The following is a 22,459-nucleotide window of genomic DNA, read 5'->3' on the forward strand; positions in this document are numbered from 1 at the left end:
GGATTAAATCCGAATAAGTTTCGGTTGATATGTTGAATAAATATTTTTAACGATACAATGAGGTATCCAAGAGTATTTTACAGTATATTTTTTAAATCATTTTCGGAGGGGAAGAGAGAAAGCAGTCGGTTCTTCACAAAAATTTTATTTTTCGCACATTCCTCGCGTTCCTTTTACAACTTTTGCTACCATTTTTATACAATTTACAAAAGATCCATCATCATCATCATCATCATCATCATCATCATCCTAAACGGATCGTGGCTCGTTACCGGGAACAAACAGATCGGAAAAAAGTATACTGCCCGTCGATTTCGAATAAAGGAGATATGTGTATGCCGGCGAACGGTGCGACGACGATTAGAATAATTTATTACGTAAAGTGGACAATAATAAGTAACAACTACAGCAACGATAATATCATTAGTCGCGCTAGGGGAAACTCTTGAATTTTTTTTCCCGGCGTTTGTTTCCCTCTTCGTTCGTTTTCTTTTTCCTCGTTTTACTAGCTCCGCCTCTTTGGCTTGTGAACGGATTACGACTGACCGTAAACATAGTATAAATAAATAAATAAACGTATGAACGATGCTCGATCTCGATCAGCAGTTCGGCTTCCCCCTAATTAAAAATCGTGACTACCTTACGGTTGATTTGCACTCGCGAGGAACCTGGTCGATGAAACGAAAACCACCGTGATTAGTTAACAATTATAATTAACAATTATAATTGTTTATATTGTATATAGAAATTAGAATTTTTAAGTATCTGTGAGTACCTACTACCGACATATTGCAAAAATAACTACCAAAAATACTCCTGCAAGAAAAGAGCAACTATTAATATTATTGTCAATCCAGAAAAAATAAATATAAAATTGTTAAGCTGCAGTGAATTAATTTTAATATAATTAATTCAATAAATTAATTTTTGTGTGATTCCGAGGTCCAAAAAATTTGCAATAGAAGTCTGCAATACATTTGTATGCGTCCATAATTTCCTTCATTATTTTACATAACAAAATGTTGAACTCGACCAAATTTGTCAATTTTACAATTTACAAATCATCAGCGGTTTTCGTTGACCATCGACCAGTGAATTTCACTAAAATTTATCTAAAACAAAAAGCGACTGGCCTCCATGACTAATTTAAAAATGAAAGTCTGAAACCTTTGCCAAAATTCCCCCCCCACTCTTATCCGTATCTAAAAGTTAATAAACAATGCCCAGAAACAGGAGTTAAAAATAGAATAATAATACTAACAGAATACCAAACAGCGAATTTTATGCTTTCAATGCAATCGAATTGCGATCGTTCGATCAATTTTTATTTCTCGCACGGAACCTCTGATTGATTAGTATTAATAATAGCATAAACATCCACCATTTGGGTCTGCGAATTCGAAATTAAATTATCATAATCGAGTAACGATTTGAGCAGCGATAGCAAGAAAGGACGACAAGACGACGATCAACTTAGAAAAATAATTTAATGAGTGATCAAGATGAAAGACACTCGTCGACGCTGCTTATCTGCTTATGGTAACGATGAACGCAGGATTTCGAATAAATAAATAAACGCAGAAATTAATATTCCACAGAAAGATTCCATGGAAATTAATTTGTCGAGTATGAGTGCTTTTCACTGGTTTTTGTTTTTCAATCTACTGAAATTATTCAGTGAACTTGCAAGTTATGTCAGTGGTCCTTGAACGAAGCCTAATCGACGAATCACGGCAGATTTTTCTGCAAATTTAGGTCCATAAATAATTACAAACAAACAGTGAAGAATATATGTGTACATTATTTTGTTAGATTTTACTAATTGGGTGCAGAAAAATCGGCAATTTATTAATTATCATTCTTACCGAATCGTGTTAGATACTACTCGATCTAATTTTTGAGTTAATTTTCAATTTTTGGCAATGATTAAACAAAAAGATATCAACTGAAACAGAGAAATTGTTTATTTATTGATTTTCATCACTCTTCGCAAGGTCCACTGACAGTCTAAACATTGAAAATAGAATGAACTGGAAAAATCGGGATGAATACTACCGACAATTGATTGTTTATCAAGATTCGGCAGTCTAACCGCTCGCAAAAAATAATTTCCTCTTTGATTCGCGTTTTTTCCCCTAAATTTATCGAATATGATTGTACTGGCGGAAATAAATATATTCGATGTTTGATTCTAATGAACGTTTTGGTCTCGCTCGAAGACGCCATCTTGGATAGGATACGCGTTGAATAAATACTAATTACTTTTGCTAACGAATCGATACAAAACTGGGTTTTCGAAAGTTTTCAGCGTTGCCTCCTCTGTTTAGTTTACTGTACCGTAAATTGAGATTAGTGGTCTCTTACAATCATTGAACTACTTCGATTTGTGGTGTGTCTCGATACCTGAATCGATTTTCAATCGACTCTTCAAATTTCTGTTCGGAACTTTTATTTTTGCATTTGTTGCTGATCGGGACCAAGTCGTAGCAAAGAATTCGTGTAGTTTCGATTTTGAAACAATTCTGCAGACATGTTACTGTAGATACTTGGCGGCCATATTGGAAAAGAATACTGACGTTGAATTACCGTTAAAACCAACAAAAATAGTGTTTCTCTTCGTCAAATGTTCTTATGAAAATTAAGAAAAAGTTGTACATAGCGAAAGGTATATGTCAATTCGGTTTTAAAACGAGTGTTGAGTTGTTCTACTGTAGATAGAAACTAGGCGGCCATATTGGAAAAGAATACTGTGGTCGTAACATCGTTAAAACTAACAAAAATAGTGTTTCTCTAATTCAATTGCGTTTATCGTCAATGAAGACAAAATTAAAGCAAAAGTTGCGTGTAAATTCTATTTTACAACAATCATTCAGTTATTGTACTGCAGATAGACACTTGGCGGCCATATTGAGAAAGAATACTGTCGTTAAATCGCCATCAAAACCGACACGAATAATGCCACAGCTAACAAAATGGAAAATACAGCACTCGGTGTGCTTCGAAAATTATTTATCCACATTTTTTCTTTTACAAAGAAATAATTCGGCAAACTCGAAGTAGTTCTTCGCAACCATACTCGCGGTGAAGGGTGTTAAAAAAAAATGTCTCACAACCGTAAAGTAGTCGGAAGTCGCCTTGGAATAGCATTTTGCGAGCGTTCGATGCAAAAGAAAAAGAAAAAAAAAAAAGAAAAGCTAAAGAGAAGATCCGCTCGAAAAATCGCGACTTTCGGCCATTTTGCGTTCTCGTTCGAACACAAAACCGACATTTTTCCTTCGTGTAATCAACGGAAGAAGGAAAAGCTGCCCCTCCTCGGCAATGTCTTAGTGTTTTAGCTGCCCCTTGCCGCTACTAATTGACTAGCATCGTTAATCACTCTCGGTTTGAACTCGCTCGCTTATTTCGCCTTCGACTCTTTGGTACCGAACTTCTTCTTCCTCGAGGGGGAACAGAGGGAATAATCGGACCCCGAAGAGCTTGCTACAGCTCTCCCCTAGCCCTTCACCGGCAGTGGAATTCCCCTGGAACCAAAGCGTCCCTTCCGCCATTTTGTTCTATCTATGCAAACGAAATGGCTTCCGCGGCCGCTTTGCTCTGATCGCGACGAACGCTCCAAACTAAATTACAAACATACGAATCGTTTGATCGCATTTCTATAAGTTCTACTGTAAATAAATTAATTTAGAAACAAACGATAAAAAATTGTAACTGTACTGTACATTGCCGATTTGTTGACGCAAGGAACGATTTTCAAAAAATCTGGATTTACTCGGGTTTATCTTGAGAATTTCTGAACGACGAAAGAAAAAAAAAAATCAAAATGGCAGCGGGGACGCTGGGATTCCACGGGTTGGAGGATCGGTCGATCGAGAGGGGAACGCGTCTCCGCGAACGGTAGATCGACCGATAAAAATACTATAAAAGGTAATCCTTGGATCGGGTGGCGAATCGACTTTTCGCCGATTACATTTGTACGACACGAGGCGCCCGGGATAAATTGGCTCCGCTTCGGGGGGGAAGAGGCTGACGGGGACATGAAGAGAAAGAAGACGGAATTTGCCGAGCGGACTCGAGGAGATCGACGAAAAATCGGCGTCGCGTCGGTCCGACGCCCCGAACCGGAGAAAAAACTATATCAATAAATAGAATGAGCTCTGCGCGACGACGTTGCTCCGCGACGGCAACAACGCGAATAAGTTAAACGACACACGCGGGACAAACGAAAATGGCGCTCTTGAAACCGACTTTTACAAACACACACACACACACTCACACACCGACTTGGACTCGCGCGAAACGTGCGAACGGGGCTCCCGCCGATTCCCTGAGACGCTGTTTGCAGATTGCGCGGATCCTCTTTGGGTTTGTTTTCTTTTTTTTTTTTTTTTGTTTTTGTTTTTAATGTTTACTTAAGGTCGCACCAATTTTAAGTGCATTGTTTCACTGTTCGAACGATTGAAGGAGATAAGTCAAGCAGGAGCACAGATTTGCCACCGGGGGCATGACTCTAGGCCCGTTGGAGCCGGAATGAACGACGCCACGCCCATTCGGGGCGGTCCGTACAGAGGGAGAGCAAGATAAATGCGTTTCTAGCGAAGATAGAGGGTCTTTTTGTTTGTTTGATGGTGTTTGAAGTTATCGCTTGCTCTTCGGTGGCGAAAATTGCTCTCTGGGACATCGCTCTGGCCCTGCTAGAGTCAGGAGCAATCAAGCCACGCCCACTCTGGGCGGTCCACCAAGAAAGAAAGCAAAATAGTTAGGTTTCTATTGGAGATTCAGAGTGTTATCATTCTCTAATGGTATTTGAATGTAATAGTGGCCCCCCGGGGGGCCAATCTGGGAACTCTGGAAGAGCATCTATTGCCCGTGCTTGATCTAGAGGACGTATAGAAGCTGCCCTTTTGGTTTTGAGAATGCTTAAAATTGGTGGCAATTTTTCCTCGCCCAGCTCCAGTTCTAATGATTGCAACCTGCCTAGAGCTGTCCGACGCTCGCGCACCGTTCGAATCGATCCGACCTAACAGTTAATCTTTGCTTTCTAATTATAGTTTTCGTTATAGAAATATATGGATTAATTTAATAAAAATAGTTTATGTATATTACAAGTCGAGTGACAGATCAATTTCTTCTCCGCTCAATTGCAAAAATCGCAGAACATTAATGCAACGATCGACCGAACGGCGCTCGAGGGTTTTCGGAGAGATGTTTATATCTGAATAGTATATCTATTATTATTATTATTATTATTATTATTATTACAATTATTATTATTATTATTAATATTATTCAGCGAGGCAGTGAAACTAGATTTCTTTCTTTTCGTTCTTTTTAATCTGTAAGTTAGGCACTTGCGCAAGATTACTTTGTACAAGCACACTAGTGTTTTTTTTTTATAGTACTATACTGTGGGAGTACTATTGTGTGAGAGGAGCCTCGAAAGTGTCTAACTCTAGCATGTGGGGTCACCAACGAGTTCGACAGTGTGTCTCTGCGGGAGACTGTGATTTTGACGGAACATAGTAGTTCGAGAAAAAAGGTGGCACGGAAACGAGAGAAATTTTCAGTAAATTATTACCGAAAAACGAAATTTTCACTAAACCTCCATTTTGACTACCAGTTTCAAAATCCCACATCTTCAACGAACAACACCGAACAAAGATCAACCCCGAACCAAACTTAAAATCACAGTCTCCGTCTACAAGTCTTCATGGTGTCTTCATACCCAGAAGAGGATTCCGCGCAAATCCGCCGAAAGCGTCAACGCCATCTTTACGACCTTGCGATCATCGGACTAGATCGCGTGACCAACCGACTCCCGATCCTCATCTCGGTTCCACGTGACACTCTCATCATTCCCAGCCCCGTTCTTCATTCGTCCTTCACACACACACACACACACACACACACACACACACGCGCGCGCGCGCGCGCGCGCGCGCGCATACAAGCACACGCAGGCCCGCGACCGCCATCATCATCTATGTACAGAACTATTTACAGTTTACTGGTATACAGGTTAGACCGATCGCCGAGGAAGACGGCCACGACGACCTTGGAACAGCTGGAACCGTTCTCCGACCATCAGACCGCCTCTCGATCGCCTTCGGGTCCAGCAGATCTAGGTCTCCCGAAGATCAACGATCATCGAAGAACACCCGTCGAAGGATGAACTGCTGACGATTTTCCTCCGCGTTCTCTTCAGGAAAATTCTCTTCCTCTTCAGGAACTCTTTGCTGGCCGATCGATCCAGATTTCACGGCGCGTCCTCTTCGTCTGCGTCCTTCCCGGACCAGGTCCTCCCTCTCCAAAGCAAAAAAAAAAAAAAAATCAAAAAGGGTGACTCGACATCTTTGGTTTCTCGCAGCCTCCGTGTGTTCGTCTCGTCCCCCTCGGGGAGGTGTATCTCGAATCTTTGGTTTTCTCGCGAAGGGGAAGGTGCTCGCGACAGAGGACTCTCTTCGGGGTTTCAATGAACGGTGTTCTTCGTGATCCGGTGTCTGTTTGTTTGTTGTTTTCGATGGAGATCGAGAGGGTCCGTGAGAAATCGGCGAGATCGATCCTCGGTTTCTTCTTATCGGCTGTCCTGGCCACCGGTTCCCTTTGCCTGATGGTTTTTTGCTTCTTCAAGCTCCGAGAGACCGCATCTTCTCTATCTCTCTCTGTCTCTCTCTCTCTCCCTCTGCCGCTTTTCCTCGGATTTCCATATTCCGATCGGTCGGCCATTAGAGGTCTTCTTGTTTGTCCGAGGTCGGCGGCCGCCACTCGGCGGAATTTTTCCCGCGCGATCTCCCCGGCCCCCGCCCGAAGACTGAATATTCCGTCCGGTTCCTCTTCATTCATATTCGATCGGTCCCCCCGGTCCTCCGCGGCGGGAAAACGACGCGTTTTTCCGCGAAGGGGCTCCTCTCCTCCTCCGCCCCTCCGTTCCAGAGGAGGATCCTCGAGAGAGGATCGTTGTTGGCTTCTTCGACGTTCCCTGGCCGCCGGCATTCAGCTTCGCGTTACGTTCTTCTAGGCTGGCCGTACGCGAAGCTGACCTCACGTCATGGATAGTCCGGGTGCATCAGGTTGTACATGATCGCGAAGATCGTGCACGCCGCGTACACGCCTAACGCGACCCACCAGAGGAGCTGCTCGTGCAACCGTTGCTCGAAGTTCTTCAGCACGAGCAAGCCGATCGTCAGGCCCGCCAGGGCGCCGGTCAGGTGTGCCACGTACGAGACAGGCGGGCCCATTTGCTCGGCTGCGTACCTGTCGTAGATGGCGAACCCCACGTCCGCGCTCGCTGAAAACAGAGGAGATCGTTACCGGATTGTTTGGATTATTCCGCGCAGTTTCAGGCAGGGGAAGGTAGGTACCTAGGCTAGACTACCTATGGCTATGTCCTTCAGTTTTATTCAATCCGTGCTATTTCAGGATTTCGTGCAAAGGGGACCTAGGAGGATATCTAAGGCAGGCCTGGCCAACTCGCGGCCCGCGGCCCACAGTTGGCCCGTTCTCCCACTTCCTCGTTCCTCTAAGATGGGAAGTGACGTTCCCATACTATTTGACACGATCGTGTCGCCAGAAGCGCGTGACATTTGTCTCTATCGCGGACCTATTCCTATCGGATATTGTAATATAAGAAGGAAATTGCGTGGGAACGGATTGGTGGTGTGGCCCGCGACGGAGAAGTTGGACAGGCCAGGCGCAGGTAAGCTGTTCAACGTTCACGGTTGCTGGAATGATTCTTACCGATCACGAAGATGCCTATTAGCCGAACGATGCCGAACTCCATGTTGTTGTAGTTGAGGAGGACGTTGGCGAGGTGGGCCGCAAGAAGGGCGTAAACGCCGCCGCTAGCGCCGACGAGGTACACGTCCGTGTCGAACACCGAAGTGCCCAGGGAGCCTGTAAACGTAACAAGAAAACCCATTGTACATCGCGTCTGGTTGCAGTATAGTGCTACGGTTACGGTAATACCGTCTTCGGTCTATATATTTAGTCTATGCCCGTTCTCCGCTGTTTGCTCTGGCTTTCCCACCCGTACACCCCCGAGGGATGCTCCGCGGATGCTCGAGATTTGATCGGATGAATTTTCATTGAAGTAGAAACAAACGATAAAAGATCCTTCTCTGTCATCCCACCCTCACCTCCTCTCCCTCTCTCTCTCTCTCTCTCTCTCTCTCTCTCTCTCTCTCTCTCTCTTTCTTTTCCTCTTAGAGTGGGTACACAGGGCACCCCGTCGTAAAAACGAATGTATGAACGGGATCGATAGATAGTTTTGTCAGGGATGCGCCGGTTTAGTGCTGCTTTACGATCGGTACGTGACTTCTTCGAGGTTTTGGGGATTAAGATGTTTGTACCTGGTTTGCAACGTTGTTACCTTTTCCGCGGGGAAGTTCGGTTTTGTGGCCGGGACTGTCAGCCTTTCGGTTGACTAGATTTTTCGTGGTAAAACCGAACGCAAAAAGGGGTAGGACATTTTATTAACCTTCTGTAGGGGACCGAAACGAAAATCCATCAAATCTGTGGCCTATACTCGAGCTCGATAACAAGCATTGCTCTCGGGATTCCCGTAATCATTAAATTCAATACTATTACGTTAAATAGTGCAAAATACCGCTGTCAAATTAAATACTGTTAAATAATACTATTCGATTATTTCAGTAGTATTCAAATTAAAGTCCTCGAACACAAAAATATTCGCAGGACTCAAATATATCAATATTGTCACCAGAAATCAAGTTCTGTGGGTGCCATTTTTTGGCGGTACATTTAAACCGACGGATGCGCGAGCATTTGGCGGTAAGTTCGAATGTTTGCAGGATTTACCAGTGTTTTTTTTTTTTTATTTATTTTAACGAAGGAATTACCCTCATTTTTGTCAAAAATTGTGTTTGAGAGGTACCGTTTTTGGCGGTGAATTCAAATTGGCGGGCTGTAGACAGGTCACGGGCATTTTCGGCGGTAAATTCGAATGTTACGGGGACACAGGCACTTTTCTAATGAAGGGTGGCAGTGCGAAATATTCGCGATTGCGTATCGTGCGCAGGCAAACGGGCATTAATCTCTTCTCGCGCGGGACTGCGAGTTATTGGCCGTTTCGCAGCAGACAGACAACCATCGGCTGACACGTGGGAATTTGACCGATTGGCCTGCCATCCCCCCCCCTCTATCTCTCTCTCTCTCTCGGTACACCGGTCAACAAATTACAGCGCGCCGATATCGGAGCAGTGTTGATTACTGTTTTACTATCCTGTCATCGGCAACTTTATTTCCATTAGCCTGCTCCCGTTTCAACCTATCATCTACCTCGCGGCCATTTATTCTACTTAGTAACACCTCCGGGAGACACTACTTCTGCGTATCCTCCGAGAGGATGTCGATGGCAATGTTAATAGTTGTTTCCGTCCTGAATTCTCGGATTGTCGAACTTTTACTATGTCTAGGGAAATTTGGGCGTTCTATGATCGTTTGTATTATGTGAGATATTGTTTATTGTTTATGTTTCATTTTGTGGGAGTTTCCGTTTTGGGACGGTCTGATGTTAGTTTGCGAGTCGGAGGTAAAATATAATAGATTGACATCTCGTAGAAAACGATTTACCACATAATTGTGGATGAATTCATTCCTAACTCTTTCGAATTTCACAATTAAGATTATATGGTAAAAGTATAGAAAGAATATATAGTAAATTTTAATTGACTTGTTACTAGCTTTCGACGACGGATTCACTCGAAACTGTCTCGAGAATTGCTATTAACTCCGAAGCCTGGTCTACTATTATACCTCGTCTATGCTTGTACAGAGAAGACCTTCAATTACTGGACGTTACCATGTGCCATAACACGGTTACCGATGCCCAATCATCGTTACATGTACACATTTATATTGTATTTTAAAACGATTATTTTATGTAAGAATTAACAATGAATAAATAAAGAGAATGTAATGAAAAGACGTATCAATTATTGAACCCTGCGTATTCAATTATTGAACCCTCAATTTTTCCCGAACTTCCTACTTGTCGTTGAGTTACACTACTGAATTTCGTGCCACCTCTTTCAATATCATATTCTCCTAACACAAAAGTTCAATTTTTCGAAAAATTTCCGAAAATTTCGACGACCGTCTGACTTGTCGTTGACTTACACTACTGAAATTTCGGAAAAATTTTCGACCGTCTGGCTTGTCGTTGACTTATACTACTGATTTTCGTGCCACCTCTTTCAATATCATATTCTCCTAATACAAAAGTTCAATTTTTCGATAAATTTCCGAAAATTTCGACGACCGTCTGACTTGTTGTTGACTCACACTACTGAAATTTCTGAAATTTTCGACCGTCTGGCTTGTCGTTGACTTATACTACTGAATTTCGTGCCACCTCCTCCAATATCATGTTCTCCTAATACAAAAATTCAATTTTTCGAAAAATTTCCGAAAATTTCGACGACCGTCTGACTTGTCGTTGACTTACACTACTGAAATTTCGGAAAATTTCGACCGTCTGGCTTGTCGTTGACCTATACTACTGAATTTCGTACCACCTCTTTCGATGTCATGTTCTCCTAATACAAAGTTCGATTTTTCGGAATTTTCGAAAATTTTCGGATTTCTACTAGGAGAACATGATAGCAAAGGAGGTGGCACCAAATTTTCGTGCCACCTCTTTCACTATCATATTCTCCTAATACCGCACTTAATTTTCTCTGATTTCAAAAATTTTGCTGTTCCCGAAATTTTCGTCGACATTAATTTCATTCTAATATCGAATATTCATGTCCAGGGTGGGGAAAGAAGAACACATTGACTGTTGTAACTAATATTCTTTATTTCTCACCAAATTACAATGTTAAACACGTACATATACAAAATAGAACGAAATAGAATTGAAATGTAGCATGATATGGGTCGTTTCGTATGCAGGTCGAGTGGTAGTGTAAAGGTGATTGTAGCTGGTACCATGTGCAGTGTTGACGAGTATTTCTTCTCTTTCTTAGGATCGATCTTGATACGTTTTACCCGATGACTACTGGCACATCTTCTTCCCTGAAAGCTACTGAACGCGAAAGATGCTCGCAGGAATTTAAAAAGGAAGCCGCGCAAAGTAGGGTTGGGTAGAGCTTGAATTGTTGCTCGGATAATTTTCCTGTGGCTACAGAACTCGTGCACCGTAACGCGAAAACAGTGAAAAAATCCAACTGAAAACAATTTGTGAATATTAGTATTAGCAAGAACTGAATATTCCATGTACTTGATTTTTACTACGAGTGTACAATACGATTTGGAATTTGTAAGCATCCCCCGATTTACACGCCACATTACGAACTACGTTAATCAGCGAATGACCTGTATCGTTTTGCAGTCATTATGGGGAAAGTGTACTCGAGACCTATGGACCTCGTAAATTACCAGCATAGAGTTTCCTCTGACCGGAAATCGGATATCTGTTTCTGCTGCGGCAAGGAAACGCATTAGCTTGAGATGAAACTGGCCAACGCCCGTAATTAATTCGAAAACGAGACCGTTGCCTCGAAATAATCAATACTTCACAAACCACCGCTGTACACCGAAACAAATTTCAAAATTAAACCCCATCAACAAAAAATTATATACGAAAAGTAACAATACACATTTTATTTTGCTACGACTGCTTCTGGACTCTTCCATATTTCTTGTAATTACTACGCTATTTCAGCTTATAATAACACCATTTACTAATAATATTTCTGTTTATTATAAATTAATATTAGTTCTTCTATTTTCGCGACGGTTTCTTAATTTAGAGTTGAATCAATTATAAAACTGTTTTGAATTCGAGCATTTTCCCGCCACCTAGGGAATTCGCAGTACCAACTTGAACGATTTAAAAGCAGAACGATTAAAAATCAAAGACATTTACACAATTAAAAATTGCTGTTATACGATAGTTTCTAACTCTTACTTACGAACTAGCACAGCAACGAAAGATCCAAAAACTATACAGCATCCTTTAAAAAACATACCGGGAACAACTGTGTTTATCGAGGCTTCGCCATTGCGTGTAACACCGGGGTGGTCCGAGTTTAAAATACTATAGCAAAGTTCGGTGAAGTATTCCAAGAACACGGGCCTGAGTAACTCTATTATAATTAAGTTCTCGTAATGAAGACAATGGCTCTGGATTCCGTGGTTTCAGGCAACGGCAGTCAGTCTCGTTCGCTCGCAAAAATGATCCACTCTTGGCGGACGTAATTTTAACCCCTTCGGCGGATCAATTAATTTTGTACCCTATTAATGAAGATCGGAGCAAAGGAGAAATTTAATATCGACATTAGTCGAGGGCTCGCCGACGACGAAACCTCCGCGATTCCATAGCAAACCTGACAGCGGTTAATAAAGATTCCCGATTAAAATGCCGCGATCGTATTACCGATTAATTTGCACGATTTGTTACAAAAATCACCTCGCACGTCCACTTGTACACTAAACTTTGTCGGGAGAATTTCAGACAATTTTTTCCGGTTAAATAATTGCAGATGGGGTGGGGGAACTGTGGAATTTCCAACCACTCTGATTTAACAAGAATTGAATTATTAATCTAATCTAAATAAATCCAATCTAAATTCTATATAATTTGAAATTTCTAATAATAAAGCTGAATAATAATAATTATTGTTATTGATATAATAAAATAATAATTCTTAATAATTCTAAATTCCTAATAGTAAAGTTAAATAAAAGTAATAATAACTATTATTATAAAAAAATAATAATTCTTAACAATTCTAAATTCTAAATGACTATATTCTAAATAATTTCTTATTTATTATTTTCGATAAATAAATCTAATCTAAATTCCTAATAATAAACTTAAATAAAAGTAATAATAACTATTATTATAAAATATAATAATTCTTAATAATTCTAAATTCTAAATAATTCTGAATTCTAAGTGATTTCGTATTTATTATTTTAAACTTTGGACATGTCCGACTGTCAATGTACATTTTCTTGTCGGCTGCATGATAAACCGATCTAACAGCTTTCTCGTATTGCAGAAAAGCGGAACGCTCGAACAAGTCGAAGAGGAAAGTGAAGCAAAGCCTGGAACGGTACACGAAAGAAAGGAGTGGGTAAGAAAAAGTTCGAGCACAGCCTGAGATTATGAAATTCACTTAAATCCTCGTTAGTGTCTGTAGCTTTACTTTACGCGAAACGAAGAGAGAAGCTGGAAGAACACGACGGGAACAACCGTGAAGAGAAAATAAAAGTGGGTCGAGAGAAATGGCGCCGTCTCAAAGACGGTCATATATTTGATATTCCTGCGATTCGCAAGTTTCATTGTCAATACGCTGTCTAGCACGTAAGGGGTCCTATAAACTTTAATGAACGGCCCGAGATTAAAATATTTAACAAACATGAAGAACACAATACTTCCTGTTCATAGTACGTTCTTTGGGACTGTCTGTGAGCTTATAGAGAGTAGGAAACAAGGTTTTCATTCCATTCATTGATAATGAATTTATTTTTATTAGTTGTTTCAGGTTTTATTAAATTTAATGTTGTCAATTATTGAATTTAATATTGTTCTGTTTTCTAGGGCTCGTCCGCCATTTTCGAAGCGAGGAGATGGCGAGAAAAGCTTTGAACTTAAACGTTATATTATTTTTAAGTAAAACGAAAGTCTGCATTGTCGTAATAATATTGTTCTCTTTCTGGGGCACCGTCCGCCATTTTGGAGGCTCGAAATTGGCGGGAAAATGCTTAAAATTTGAAGCTACGTCTTCAATTTTCCCAAACAAATTATTTACTAGTAAACAAGATAGAATCTAGACTAAAATATCTTAAATTCGGTAAACTGTTAATTTTTTTTTATTAATTTCACCGCGTCCATTTTTTGCAAATTCTGACAATTAACGAAATTCTAAGAAAACGTAAATGCAATGGGTCAGACATAACGCGAATTTAGGTAAACGTTTATATCAAATAAACCTCGAGCAGGATAATTCAGTTGCATTTGTAAAAAATGCTCGGGAGCATAGGCGTAGCCTCGGCCAATTTGATTTCCGCGTTTTAAAAGACATTACTGCTGAACGATCCTTCGTTTTTCCCCGTGTCTACCATTTACCTTTTTCGCAGTAATAGTTCTTGCAACCCAGAACGCGAGCAACAGGTGTAGCGAATCAAGTACGAACACCGCCATCCAATAGCAAAAAAAAAAAAAGAAAAAGGAAAAAGAACGTTATGAAGAGAACTCTCTCTCTCTCTCTCCCTCTCTCTCTTGTCGTCCTTGCGAAGATCATGGCAGCGCGTGCTTCGCGAGAACGAGGTCTTTTTGCTGTCGCTCTAATAGAGAGATTCGCGGTATAGTAATTTGTTGCGCGGAGAACAAATGGTACTGTTAAATCACTGGTCTGATTCCCCTCACACGCTTCCAGCATTTTAACTTGCGCCAAACGAAGAAATCACTGCGATTAAACTGGCAATCTTTCTGCAAAATTACTTTTTAAATTGATCTCAAAAAAAAAAAATGAAAGTCGATTAAAAATTTATTTCTGCTTCGAATCATTCTTATAGATCGGCAATGATTGTACAAATTAGCATAGATTTGATCGTTAACTGTTCCATTATCCGAATATTCGTGTTTTCGTCAGAGTTCGGATAAGCGAGGTTCCACTAAATCGTGCATTGCACGCGTAAAAATGCATCAAACTGCGCCGTGTTGGGGTTCATTTTAACCGGAAAAGTGTCACGGATATGTTGGTAAAAGTTATGCAAACGAATCTGGTAACGTTACTGTAATATTTTGAAAAAACTATCTCGGATTCTGCGTTTATATCGTAAACCGCAACGTTTGAAGGACCGTTACAGCCAATAAACTTTGCAAACCAATACAGTTTCATAAACGACAGCTAACAACAATCTTTGACCAATAAAATGTGAAGAATAATAGCCCATAGAAATTTTTTTTGCACAAACTATTACACAAAAATTCAGACTCATTACAAACACAGCAAAAATTCCTTCCACATATTAAAATCTTTTCTTGGCCAAAATAAACGTTAAAAATTAATACTGTTTCAATGTTTAATGATATGTTTAATGACAACAATGTAGGAACGACGGTGTAAAGATATTAATTTCCAATTTTCATTAATAATAAAATTTTCCTAGGCTGCCAATTTTTGTGGTAGTGAACGACCAACTGTCCGCATGATTGAAAATGAGAAACAGAGAGCTATAATACTGGAACAAGTCTACTGTACCGTGCAAACAGCGAGGATCACACGATCCATTAAGAATCCATCAAAACTTTCGCACTCGGCCAATATTTCGAATATATGGAGCGAACGTAGACCGTTCCCACCGACTGGCTTTACATACAGAGACCGGGTATAGTGATGCAGATAGGGCAAGGGGGAATATACAGAGGGAAAAGGAAACGAATAAAGGCGAAGAGAGAGAGAGAGGGGGGGAGGGAGATGAGAGAAGCGTATTGGTACGGCGAGAAAATAGCGAACACATTTAGAAGGCGAGTGCAGGCACGTCGATGCATTCGTAAAGAGGGACGCAAGGATAATGGAACACGAGCCCGGAGTATGGAACGAGGACGAGCATGATATTTTAAGGTCCAGTGAAAATCATATGGGAATCGGATTAATATAACCGAATTTACCGGCTCGATGATTCCTGGAAATCAGAAAACAGCGAAAGAAGATCAGGAGGACCCTCGAGTTCCTTCTTTTCCATTTTGTTGCTTCAAAATCTGGCAAAACTGGAAGGAACAAGGAGGAATAAAAATGAGAAAAATGTCCTGGGAAATTTTAGGAAAAATTGTTATAAAAGAGCAGTGTATTTTAATGATCCTTATTGCTGCCTTATGCTTCCTTTTTATTACTGAAGAAAATATTGTGAAAGTAAATATTTCAATGATCTTTATTACCTCCATTTTGTAAAAAAAATTCTGTTCTTATTTTTTTAGAAATTAAGTAAATGGTAAAATTTTTTAAATTCTGTGGAGTTTGACAAGTTGTTTGAAAATTAGTTTTCAAGTAAATTGCTTAGAATTTAGTTTTTACAACAAAATTAGATGTACGGCTATTTTAGTAACAGCTGTAGTAAAATTGCAAGTATTTGTTGACCCTGTGGGTATTTGTTTTTGTTTATTTGAATATACTTCCGTGGTGCGCGTGTGTTCCAGATTTTAATATCCGAGGTCTGAGAGAGAGAAGCACGAGTAAAATTCGCGGAATACTTATTACCGGAGGAATTTAAAATGGCGCAGTTGATGCATTTTTCCTTAAGGATATCAGTGACCGCATCCTTGGAATTTTCAATTTTACGCTTCCTTATGACGAGCGAACGGCCGAAGGTCGAAAATCGAGCCGCGTGTTCACCTGACGGAGAGTATCACGAGAATCCACAATTTTTAAAAATGTCCGTTCCCTCGATGGTAGAACGTCCGATACGAATTTTCCATCGGATTTTTCCAAGTTGTTGCTAATTCGTTACGGAGGTCGTTGGAAAAATGTGGAAGCTATTTTTCCAGCACATGCTTCCAGTAAATCGAGAAATATAATCTTGAAAATATTATTCACTGTATATTACATATATTACATATATTACATTACATTTATATATTACATTATTCATTAATTAAGGTATCAAATACTAATTTTCGAGTTGCTAATTCGAGTCACAGACCATTTACCTACGACTGTTAGAAAATCGTTCAAAAAGTGTTTCCCCCAAAATTAAAATTGTCCACTAGGTTATGGTCATCGTTATCCCCTTAGACCATATATACTCATAAACCCGGCATAGGTATAGTATGTGTATAGGAAAGCCGAGAATCCAGTGAAGCAAAGATCTCTGAATTTGTGACGTCACAAGATAATTTCAAAATGGCTGACACGGCGAGCCCGCTGCCCCCCCCCCCAATAAGCCAAACGTAGGCACTGTCCTTATGGTCTAAGGCTAAATGAGCATGGCTTATACGTCTTTCGAAGCTGTGACGTCACAAATTCGGTTATCTTTTCTTCAAGGAAAATTATCTGTGCCCGTGTCTATAGGTTCATATAGTCTAAGGGTAAATGAGCATATCTTGTACATCTTTCGAAGCAGTGAAACGTCACAAATTCGGTTATCTTTTCTTCAAGGAAAATTATCTGTGCCCGTGTTTATGTGATCTAAGGGTAAATGAGCATAGCGTATACGTCTTTCGAAGCTGTGACGTCACAAATTCGGTTATCTTTTCTTCAAGGAAAATTATCTGTGCCCGTGTTTATATGATCTAAGGGTAAATGAGCATAGCTTATACGTCTTTCGAAGCTGTGACGTCACAAATTCAGTTATCTTTTCTTCAAGGAAAATTATCTGTGCCCGTATCTATAGTTTTACACGATCTAAGATTAAATGAGCACAGCTTGTACATCTCTCGAAGCTGTGACACGTCACAAGTTCAGTTATCTTTTCTTCAAGGAAAATGATCTGTGCCCGTGTCTACGTTCATATGATCTAATCTAAGGTAATCTCAGAGAAATGTGGCGATAAAAGGGAGCAAAAGAATTTGAGGAGATCGAGCTGTGACCGTTGTTGGATCGGCGAAGGACCTTGCAGACTGAAATAGCGGAGTGTCTTATCGTGTTAGAAACACGGCGGAGGCCACGGTGGATGGTCTGGCCGTGGATAAGGGCGGCGAATTAGCGAGCAATGGGGAGGGGTGAGGGAGACAGAGAGATCACGAACGGAGTTAAGGGGAAAGGACCTCGAAGGTAGCTAACGGCAATAAGAGAGTTTTCAAGGAAGCCGGGCCGGGCCGGGCCGGGCTGGTAGTCCGGACACGGCCGTCTAGCATCAAAGGGACCGTCTCCGATTGCGCATGCAAAATGCATCACGCATACGGAGGAGTTTCGCGCTGCGATATACGGATACCACCGTCGGTATAATTGTCCTTGTCACGCAATCGTCGCGACGGACGACGATTTCGCGACACGAAGCGCCAGCCGGGCTACGTCGACGACGGACCTTCGCCGTCGCCACGGCGACCACGACCCGACGGAATGAATGAAATTACGCGGAAATTATGCCCGGCTATCTGGGAATCTGCTCGGCCCGTGTCGTGATACTCTCTCGTTCCCAGGAAACTATTCTTCTTCTTTAACTCAACTGACGATTGCCTGCCCCCGTACGTTGCGCGTTCAACTGTTCACGATATAATCGAACGACTCGTGCCAGATGTCGTGGCGAGATTTATTCAAATTCTTAGACAGCCATTTTGTTCCATCGAGTTTCGAGTCTACTTCATTGGCGTGGATATTCTCTGAGAACATTCGAACGCCAGCCTGAGGACCGAGGTGTTCCGCTAAAAACAGCGAATTCCCGATATAAGTCCCTACATGCCTCGCGTTTAACAGTCCCTGGAACTACCCACACCACCGCGGGGTATACCACGTGAGGGGCCCCTAAGCTCGAGAGCAGCCGTCGCCTAGGAGTGTAACATAACACGGTGGGGTATATCGGTGCGAGACCACTAATAATCCAATAACAAAACTACTTTATTTTTCACTATTTTTTTATGGAACTTTCACCAACATATTCGTGGCATTTTTCTGATTAAAATGATACCAAATTCGATATAATTCCGATAATATTTACTTGTACGTCTCGGGTGTTGGACATTTAAACGCGAGGACATATAAACGCGAGGACATGTAGACATTTACATTTTCAGCGTGCTCTGTGCATTTCGAGTGCAACTTTCGGCGAGAACCACAGATTTCGTCTAAGTGTCCCTCGCCAGAACCGCGCAAGGGACTTATATCGGGAATTCGCTGTACAGACCAAGAAACAAATTGAACCATGGCGAGAAGGTGCCGGGCGATAGGTGCCGTTGCACTTGTGCGTAGTTACAATCGCATTACATCGTCGCGACCGCGATGCATACGAAGTAATCCTGTCGCGATGGCCTCAGACAAGCTGTCGCCGCCGCGTGTTCTTGCGGACGAGGGGTTGCTGCGGGGGGTTGGTTGGGGGAAAAAACCAGAGGGAAAGACGTTTTGCTCTTATGACGACACTCAATCAATATTCCGTCGCCATCTACACCCCCCACCAGTCCCAAGTTCAATGATTTAATGAAACTGCCTTGGAAAGAAAATGCAAAAATTCTTAACGCCCGCACCCTTTATAATTCAATCTCATTGCTCACTAAAATCGCGCTACCCATTAGGGCGTATAGTAATAACCGCGACGGCATAAATAATGTAGACAATCTCTTACCGATCGCTTCAATTTTTCAATTTTATTTCCGCCGTTTAATCTTATCTTCAAGCTCCACTTTTCTCTGTTACGATGATTTTTGAATGAGCTAAATTTGTTGAGTTGGTTTCGAGGTGAATATTAATTTAGAGAGATCGTTCTATGTAGTTTAATTTTGCACAATGCTGTACACTGTCTTGTGTACGCACTTACAGAGTACATATTTTTTAACTTCTTTCAACCTGTTCCTCGTGAAACGAGTCAACAATTTTGAATAAACAATTTTCTCTAAAACACTGAACAAGTTTGTCCGACACCTGTCAACTAATTCGTGATACTTCTCTGATTAAAATGAGTCCAAACACGAGGCAATTCGAAACATAATTGCTCTTTTGATGCACGATTCAGTACACCCTCGATTATCCGAACAGAGGATAATAATTAATAATAAATCAGAGCGATCTGAAGCGTTCCATATACAACACGACCCACCGTACAAACCAGTAAATATATAATCTAACACCGTAGATAAATAACTGTTCTATTATCCTAAGGTGGCTCTCACGCGTTCGGATAACAGAGGTTCCACTTTATCGCGGATTAAACGCGTAAATGCGATCCGAACTGTATCGTGTTTGGTATCGTTGGAATCGGGAGACTGTCGCGAACAAATGCACAGTGCTTTCAAGTTCCCCTGGTTTTTCCACTGTCGTATATTTCGTGATTTTTGCCATGAACGCCACGAATCCACAGTTACCGGGCTTCGCGAGATCAATTTTGCAGGGGTTTCGCTTCGGTCATTCGATGGCTCGTAAAAATTAGAAGATTTCGAGCACGATCAGCGAAATGACTTCTGCCTATAGTTGGATTCGCAACAATGTGGCCGGTCCACGGGGGGATTCCCAGACCGGGTCGCTAAAAAATCCCGCACAATTTCCCCGGACCCAATCAACCCCTGTTTTACGATACAATTTGCAGAACGACATCTCGGCCGATCGATACAGGGGGTTTAAAAAATCAGCGATTCATACGCGACCGTGCGCCATAAAATAAAATAGGGGGGGGGGGGTTGGCGGGAGTTTTAATAAAAAGATGAAATTAAAATTCTCTTGCCCCTGGCTCGGTGGCCGGTTCTTTTAAATAGAGATTGCTCGGAGGAAAAGTAATTTCGTCAGTACAGCATAAAGATGGGGAAGATGCCACCGGGATTGAAAGTTCTTGTGTTTGCTGAATTATCTCCGAGCTAAGATTAATACGGGGGCGTGTATTATGGCTGAGATATCAACGAGCGGATTCTGGATGACAACAGTAAAACTGTGAAAGTAATGCTTTCCAGAAATTGTGCGCAGATGCCGGGGACGGAAATTAACCGCGGATACACCTGAGTATTGCGAAACGCAATATGCAAAACAGTCATCTTCCCGAGACTGGCTTTCCGCGTTTCCTTATTAAGACGCGACAGTTTACCTTGCACAAAACGCGCGCCCGTCCGCTTTTAAAAACCATTCGGAAAAATCGCGGGGCCGAACACGTGTACGCGTGTATAGTGTACGCAACCGGCTAATGCGCCCGAGATATTAGTACACTGGCTCGCATAAAAGTTGCAACGCCACCGGAAGCGCACGGTAATGGCCGAGAAACTGATATAGCATTCCCTTTTGTGTAGTTGCGCGCCAGCTTAGCGACAAGCTTGCGCACTGCACTCGATAGCATTCTGTTATTCTATCGGCGACGAATGCGAATGTAAATTGGACTCGTTTTGTATAAATATTAAATTTAATTGTTGTGGATCACGTTACGTCCATTAATCTGATCGAGGTCTGTAGAGAATGTTCGTACACAGCATCACAGCAATGTCTTCTTCAGGGGTAAAGTGATTGTTATTTGTTTATAATTTTGCGTAACACATTATTTCCTTATGAAACGTTTGTTGGCGCATCCGCGATATTTTTCCGATTAGAACGAGCCCGAACACGACGCATTTCGAAGGATATTTGCCTGTTTGATCCGCGATTCACTAGAACCTCGATTATCCGAACGGATGATAATAATTAGACGACGGTAAACGGTTTGATGTCAAGCGATCTAGGTGTAACAGGACTCACTGTACAAATCAGTAAAAATACAATCTAACACTACAGATAAATAAATGTTCTATTATCCTGAGGTCGCTCTCACGCGTTCGGATAAGAGAGGTTCCACTTTATCGTGGATTAAACGCGTAAATGCGATCCGAACTGCATCGTGTTTGGTATCGTTGGAATCGTGAAACTATCGCGAACAAATGTACAGTGGTTTCAAGTTCCCCATGTTTTTCCACTGTTGTTTATATCGTCATTTTTGTCATAGAAGCGCAACATCATATAGGAAAGTTCCGAAAGAACGCGATTCTCGAGCAAAATGGCGGCGGTAAACGGGTCAATAACGATAGGGAAAGCATCGGAAGGTTAATAACCACCTCATTACATAAAACAAACGCGCAATAAACACGTCGGAGCATTAGCATCGTCGCATTTCCAGCGACGCGTGTGCGTAAATGTTGTAACGTTAATTTCGGATCACGTGTGCGTCAGAATTGAAAAAAGCTACGTGGCGGTGAATATCCGCCGCACTAATAGACGGGCTCGAATAACGTGTAATAAAAAGAATAAAACTGCGCGAGAGAGAGAGAGAGAGAGAGCGGGAGAGAGAGGGGGGGGGGATATCCATTACGAACCGAAACGCGATTTACCGAAAGCTCGACCAAGTGCATTTAACGGAAACGTTTCCAGCAAACCAAAGCGAGGGAGAGAGAGAGAGAGGAAGAGAGAGGGAGAGAGAGTGAGCGAGGCTCATCGAATCCGCACGCGTGATTATGCGCCGGCATGTAATACAGTAATGCATGAATGCTCGCAACAATATTCGTAAATTTAAATCACTCGGCGATTCTCACCCGCATAAACGCTCGCCGGCGCAGCTGCATCCACCACACCACGACTCTATTTCTTCTCCATAACACAATTTGTCCCTATTTCCATTTACTCTGTTCCCGGATTTTCCAACGCGAGCTAACTCCCCCCTCCCTCCATTTTGTTTCTTCCGATCCGCTCCACTCCGTTCTCCCATCTCTATCTCTTTCAACCAATTTAAACTCCATTACAGTTTTTCCTCTATTCTTTCGGCATTAACCCTGGTACGCCGATGGCCGGGTCCGCGGTGACCCACAACCCGCGTTCTCCACTAGCCTTTTGTCCGT

The 22,459-nt window shown here is 41.7% G+C and overlaps 2 protein-coding genes across 2 annotated transcripts in view; both read right to left on the reverse strand.

Annotated features, from left to right (window-relative positions):
* Positions 1-66: 66 nt before the first annotated feature.
* On the reverse strand, positions 67-6,990 carry LOC143359170 (uncharacterized). Its single transcript, XM_076796918.1, has 3 exons — positions 6,782-6,990; positions 5,912-6,621; positions 67-5,877 (listed from the first exon to the last, which is right to left on the reverse strand). The coding sequence occupies exons 1-2, from the start codon at positions 6,988-6,990 to the stop codon at positions 6,135-6,137; spliced, it is 696 nt and encodes a 231-aa protein (XP_076653033.1). The 3' UTR covers positions 67-5,877; positions 5,912-6,134.
* A 39-nt stretch (positions 6,991-7,029) lies between these two features.
* The window catches only part of Stet (stem cell tumor), a 470,503-nt gene continuing 455,073 nt past the window's right edge, over positions 7,030-22,459 (reverse strand). The window contains exons 9-10 of the mRNA XM_076796482.1: positions 7,735-7,890; positions 7,030-7,285 (exon numbers count right to left, since the gene is read on the reverse strand). Coding sequence (XP_076652597.1) covers positions 7,044-7,285; positions 7,735-7,890 — 398 coding nt within the window. The 3' untranslated portion in view covers positions 7,030-7,043. The remainder of the gene's footprint in view (positions 7,286-7,734; positions 7,891-22,459) is intronic.

Source organism: Halictus rubicundus, chromosome 11 (genome assembly GCF_050948215.1).
Source record: "Halictus rubicundus isolate RS-2024b chromosome 11, iyHalRubi1_principal, whole genome shotgun sequence".
NCBI classification, from domain to species: Eukaryota; Metazoa; Arthropoda; class Insecta; order Hymenoptera; family Halictidae; genus Halictus; species Halictus rubicundus.